Source organism: Spea bombifrons, chromosome 1, assembly GCF_027358695.1.
Source record: "Spea bombifrons isolate aSpeBom1 chromosome 1, aSpeBom1.2.pri, whole genome shotgun sequence".
Taxonomy (NCBI): Eukaryota; Metazoa; Chordata; class Amphibia; order Anura; family Pelobatidae; genus Spea; species Spea bombifrons.
The window spans coordinates 44844568-44851487 of record NC_071087.1 but is presented as its reverse complement, the minus strand read 5'-3'; the positions used below and the strand labels follow the sequence as shown (position 1 = coordinate 44851487).

General features: G+C 39.3%; 1 protein-coding gene across 1 annotated transcript; it reads right to left on the bottom strand.

Moving 5' to 3' along the window:
* Positions 1-2405: 2405 nt before the first annotated feature.
* NEUROG2 (neurogenin 2) lies at positions 2406-3620 on the bottom strand. Its single transcript, XM_053461496.1, has 2 exons — positions 3505-3620; positions 2406-3284 (listed from the first exon to the last, which is right to left on the bottom strand). Exon 2 carries the CDS (start codon positions 3281-3283, stop codon positions 2591-2593), a length of 693 nt encoding a protein of 230 aa, XP_053317471.1. The 5' UTR covers position 3284; positions 3505-3620; the 3' UTR covers positions 2406-2590.
* Between the last annotated feature and the right edge of the window lie 3300 nt (positions 3621-6920).

The following is a 6920-nucleotide window of genomic DNA, read 5'->3' as shown; positions in this document are numbered from 1 at the left end:
TATTCTAATTCACATGTCTGTAAATGTTACATGTGCGCAGAATGAGCGCTAAATTATACAAAAATAGTGGATGAGAAGTTGGTGATGTCTTTCTAAATGGGGTTCATATTTGAAATATCAATTAATATAAATGTTAATAAATATATATATATTTATTTATTAGATTACACGATACCTAAATATATTATTTCTAGCATGATGTGCTTGGTTTTATTTTTGACTCTTCATTTCATTATATATATATAAGCAGGGTCTTTTTTGCTGAATGTATTAGTTTGTCTTGGTCTGTATAAATATACTGTACAATATAATATTGTGTATTATATTATTGATCAATTCCACTTGTGCATACTCTTTGAATGCATCTATCATTAATGTATCATTAATTAATGCCTTTATTGCTCACTAACACAAGATAATGTAAGAACACAAGGGTGGTGAATTGTAGAGTAATATTACAATTACTAAAATAACTCCAATTTAACAAATTAAGTTACTTTGATATGCCTACTTTTATATTCTTCATCATTATCAATACTTAACTTACAGGGCAGAAGATTATAAAAATATATGTTGTTTTAATGCATGGGATTTATATACTATTATTTCCTAAATGAATGCTGAGCTATACTTGCTGAAAAGAACAGATTGATTATATGGATATGGTAGTCTTTACATTGCTGCAGTGACCAAACATTGTGTAATATGTCATTACAGAACCGGTGTATAGCGGTACAGCACACAGATCCATTTCCCTTGTAAAAGTAAGTTTAGTACTTATTGGTTTAGTACAAAGTCTGGGTAAAATTTGCACACAAATTAATAATGTAAGCCACACATTTAAAGCTTTTCCTTGCCAGGAATATAAGAACAGGATTCAAAGGCATGTGATTTGTGCTGAATTTTCACAAAAAAATCCTAGTATGTTTATACATACGAAAAATGCAAGAATTAGGTGAAAAGTGTTTATCTAGATTAATTTCAGCTCCATCAGCTATGTACCACAAAGGGGAAAAAAAATCAAACACTACATTATAATGCATTAATGTGTAATAATAACTATTGAGTTAAATTTATGGTAAATGCCATTTGTTTTCCTTACTTAGAAAAAAAGAAAGTTTCTAGCTGTGATGTATGCTGATTCTCTATATATTTGAATAACTTAAAGCCAAATGGAAAAAAATGAGTTATAAAAAATAGATACCTCCAGAACACAATAGGTACCCTACTTTTATAAAGTTTAGGTATTTTATATATTTCTATATACTTTTAATGTTAACTGTAATAATGTATCTCAGGATTTAGTAATTATGGTGAAGTTTGTATGGAAGTGTGTATAAAAGTGTCATCAATACAGTTTGATTATAATTTCATTTCATTTCATTTACAGAAAATATTTAAATAAAGGTAAAAGTCCAATATTAATACTGCTGTTAGGAATTAGCCAGGACATATATTTGCGTGCGCTGTTTAATAAAGATGTCTTAATAAATATGTAAGACTTATACATATGTTAAGTAACGACATGAGATGCAAAAGTATTAGGAAAATTATATATTTTATTCAATAATTAGCACAAGATTTTTTTTTCTTGCTGTAAATACATAAAATAAACTCTTTGAAATATACAAAAAATACATATTTTTCATGAAATCATTTATAATAAATAAAAAGAGAACACTTGTGTCTGTTTGCCAAGATGCTCCATGTCTATTGTATATTTTGATTTATTTGTCTACCTCCTGAAAGAATAACCTAGTTCCCTCATGGTCCAAAAGCTTACATAAATAATGTATGAAGATATCCTCCCTTCTGATTTTCCCTTTTCTTCGCTTTTTCTTTCTTTTGACAGAGTCCTGCCTTGATTTCCATGCTTGTATTCAGTTGGCACAAGCATACAAATTAGACAATGACTTTTAACCTGGTGCTCTACTAAACAAGGTTTCTCTTTTCTTATAATCATACAGAACAGATGGAAATGAGAAAAAGAGAATGGAAACACAAAAGGTATTGTGACGGATCTGGGAAAGTGAACAAAGTGCATATCAGAGAAAAAGTTTGGTTTGACAGTTGAAATTCCCACAGCCCTCAACCATCAATGGGAAGAAAGCAGATGTTTCCCAGAGATAGTTGTTGTCTAGACCCAAATCAGCTATTAATATGAACATTTCCTGCACTGGTATGTTCTGTGCTGTGTGACCCATCTTAGCAAAACACTATGATTTGACACTGTCTGGTGTACAATATTCTGGAATGTTGCTGCCTTCAGCTGAGAACTACCAATATAACTGTATTCTCTCTGACAAAGATTCCCCACCCTGACCACTGTATCTAAATCATCTCCTTGTGAGACCCTCAATAGTATGGTTTTTATAAAGAAGCCCCCCCCCCACACTCTCAAGCAGGTGAGGACTGCTACATGCTGGATGCCCCCACATGTTACATTTTCACTATGCAGCCCAGCAGAACAACTCAATCTACTCTTAGATCAGAAGTCCCTGCAACACAGGTTTTGGTTCTATTCTTCCTCAGTGAAACAACATTGTCTTCTGCAGCATCTCTAGGAGAGTTTTTGTTACAATGTTCTTGTTCACATGAAAGCCATGGCACCTGTGGTAGTGAGCTGCTGCTGGTGGTGGTGGTGATGATGATGATGTGCTTGGTGCAGAAGATGCTCAGTAGGTTGCCAGTAGTCCATAGTGTCCGAGACGGAGCTATCAGGGCTGGAAGGGGACAGAGAGTCGCACGATGAGGATGGGGGGGAGGAGGTGTAGCTCCAGGAGGAGGCTGAGGGACTGGGTGGTGACAGGGAGTCTTGGACCAAAGGGGAGGCGGAGCAGCCTTGTAGGTGGTCGGCCAGGCGCAGGGTCTCGGACAGAGCCCAGATGTAGTTGTGGGCAAAGCGCAGGGTCTCTATCTTGGTAAGCTTGGCATCATCCGGGAAGGTGGGCAACACAGCCCTGAGGGAGTCCAGCGCGGAGTTCAGATTGTGCATGCGATTCCTCTCCCGGTTGTTGGCTTTTAGGCGCCGGGTCTTTTTGATTTTGATCACCACCTCCCCGCTTTTAGCGCTAGCCCTGGCTCTGCTACGTTTCGGCTTCTTGGTATCAGCAGAGTCCACATCCCTGTCATCTGTGCGCAGGAGGAAGGAGGCTGCGGGGACGTGCTCGTCGTCTGAGCTGCTGCCGGGCGGAGAGGACAGGTCGGAAGAGGACAGCGAGCAAGGAGAGGCGGAAGTCAGCTCCTCCTCCTCCTCTCTGTACTCACTCTTCAACAGCATCATCCTGCGTAAACAAAACACAAGGGCGCAGGTTACTACACTGTCACCGATCAGCTGCTTTACGCTGTTGGCGCAGACTGCAATACAGCCTATACGGACCAAGGATCCTCCGTACAGTCACCGTTCCACAAACAGAACAGTTTCTATCTATCCTCCACTTACAGAGAGAAGTTACCAGCACATCATCTAATAAAGTTATATATATAGTGGTGCCGGGTACTTACTTTGTGATTTGACAACTGACTCTCGGGAGGGTGTCGGATATTCTCCTGGCCGGGTATCGCTGGGTGTGTTGGACAGCCTCTTGCACCCTGTTCTATGGATGTGTGTGCTCTGGCACGCGTCTCGCTCTTCAGCTCAAGTGAAGCCGCTTGTAGTCCAGTGGCTGTGCGTCTGGCACACGACCCTCCTAAAACCCCTTATATACCCCTAGCAAAACAATCAAACCTACCCCGGGGCACCGCACCCCCTCCCTGCTTTATTCTTTTCATTATCATCATTTTTTTTAACTCCCCTCAGTAGCCCCCCACGACTCCCCCCGGTCCTGAGGTCTGTTGTCATTGCTGCCGCTCCACCTCCTATTTTAGGCTGTTGGTATCTCTTCTGGTCCTCCGGGTTTCCTGCACGGTGATTGGTCGAAGCCGGTCGGCCGAAGCGTGCCGCTAATTTTATTAATGGCTGTTAGGGGGAGAGGGGTGGCAGCCAATCCCAGGGTTCGGGCCGGGGGGCCGCCTAGCCACGCGCTCCTGGGTCTGCTGCCCTTTGAGCTGCTGATGAGGCGGGAAGAGAGGGAGGAGGCAGGTGGAGGACTAGCCGAGCTGCTGTGTATTAGCCAAGCGGCCACTTAGCCTCTGACTGCCCCACAGGCATCCTGTCTAAAACTATACATGGGCGAGGGGATCTCCAGTTGTCATAAAATAGCACACATGTCACACTGTCACTAACATACGCAACATTTCTTGACTGTATGAAATATATAACATTATATCAATATAAAAATATATTATATATGCTTTCAGTCACATGTCAGAACAAACCTTTATTGATACATGTTTACATACGTACATAAGGAGTCCATTTACCAGAATACAATTAAAGTAACTCCTGGTATCAAATATAGTAGTTTCTTAAAAACAAGTTAAAAAAAAAGCTTTATTCTTATTTATTTATTTCTTTTATATCGCCATCATATTCCACAGTCCTGTAAATGTGCAAACATATCTCCTTGTTCCAAGGGACTTAGAAATCCAGATCCCTCACAGGCTTTTTTTATTATTATTATTTATCTTATTGGACTCCCCCCAATTTCTCAGGGTGGTCATTTGATTTCTTAAGTTATCAAGTAACCTTGCAAATTGTCTTTGGGCATAAATATGACTTTTCGAGGAGTCTACAAAAAAAAACTTGTGAGGAAAAAGTAACTGAAAATGGCTTTGTCTTCTGATTTTTAATTTTTTTTTTATATTAATATTATCTTTTATTTATATAGCACCAACAATTTATGCAGCATTTCTCACAGTGCATAACTCCAAAGAGTTTGTCAAAACTGGAATATATTTGTTATCATTATTTATATAACGTCAACATTTTACGCAATGCATACATTTAAAAGGTATAATAAAACCAGAATATATTTATTATTATATTTTATGAATAAAGCGCCGATATTTTACACAGCGCTTCTCACAGTGCATACGTTCAAAGCGTATGACTAAACTAGAACTGACAGACTCAGACAAAGCCATCTATCAAGTCATTATTTTTTGACTGCTAAGAACCAATATTGCACTTTTTGAGGGCTTTTTGTCTCTGCTAGTAAAGAGGCCGGTGAGTTTAGCTGAAGCTGAGGACAGCAGTGGACAGCAGCTGCCGCTAGAGCGAGTGTCTCTTGGAGAAAGAGTGGCTGCTGTATGAAGCCCAAGCCAACAACCGTGACTGAGCCAGATATGTAGGTCAGAGCACACTTACTTCAGTTGACGTGTTAGCAAACGTTGCCCAGTTCGATTGTAGTAAAGCAGGGTGGTATAAATCTTTCACAAACTGTGTACAAGGGTTTCGTTGTCTTAAATATAAAATACTGGTTAATAAACAAAATTGATTTCGTTTTACATTGTGATTTTTGCTGAGGACTTGATTTCTGCGGACACTGTTTCCTCGCAGAACCTTTAATCAGTATTGTCTTTGTTCATAGGATACTATTATTATTATTATTAATTATTATTATTATATACGGGCTGTAGGATAACTTCTAAAGCTGAAACATTTATGTTTTACCACAAGAAGACACACTACTTAACACTAATTTCCACTAGAACAGATTTCAGGAAAGCAAGTGCATTCACAACTCAGATAATGTGTTTCTCAGTAAGTTGTAGAAGTTATTACTTTATATGGTGTTTACTTAATAATGATATATTTTTTATTGCATGGCATTTCTTTTCCTTTAACCCCTTTAAGACCAGGACCATTTTACACTTTAAATTCTCAGTTTTTCATTTAGTGCACCACCACGAATAATGTTGATTTGAAAACCAAGCAGGGGTTTCTTTATATATACATAACGCCATATATACCAGCACGTAGTATGAATAAAAATGTGCTGTCATTTTGCTATTGTTCCCTTTCGCTCGGAGTGCAAATATTATCACAAGAGTGGTACACCTGTGATGTATTGAATACAAATCCAGCTATCATATATACTGTATCCAACATGATAGCTGAGACGTATGGATGGATTCCCCACTCCTCAGCTATTTGCCGTTCACCAAACACATCTCCTACTGTATATGATTTACTTAACGCCTGTCAGCTCCAGCACTGGCTCGGGGAACACTGCGCATGTGAAAGAAGCGCTCCCTTTGATTCCAATGGGATTGCTTTCCTGACACTGATTCTTTTGGATGCTCTATTGCAAAGTGGAAATTTAAGACAGCAGAAAAGTGCAGAAGCGACAAGCCGCAGTCTAGAAACCAGAAATATAACAGACAAAGTAGTAAGGCAAACTTTAATGAAGGCTGAGAAGAACGGAGCACAGAATCTTAGCACTTTTAACATTGTGACTTTGGCTCCAGTATCATTGGGGCTTGTGGTACTTGTGTGGCTTTTGCCAATAATTTGTTATTTACAAACCGCAGAGTCGGGGTGTTTGTACCTCTGCTCCAGCTAATTGCACGGCAGGGAATGCATTCTGACCGCATGATGCGGTGCTTTATTTGTCACATCTTATAAGCCCTTTCCATCAACCCACTACTGATCATCAATGAGATGCAGAAACAAGAAACTGTGTACATTTAAAACGCCCTGTCACCCACAGAAACGAATGAATACAGGGTGCGTCTGCATAGACTCCCTCCCGTAATAAAGTGTATCTTTGTAGCAGTGGCTTTAGAGGAATAAGCTCCAGTCCTTCAAAGCCCTTGCTGAAGATGACAAGGGGAGAGAATGCCTAAAGGGCTCACTCTTCCAAAACTCCTGCTGATAACCTGCAGTAGATGACAAGGAAAAGAAAATGCCTAAAGGGCTCACTTCTCCAAAACCCCTGCTGACAACGTACTATAAGACAACAAGGAGGAAAGAAAAACAACAACAAAAAATCATATATATTAGTGGTAGGTGTGCCAAGAGTGTTAGTTGCTGTCTG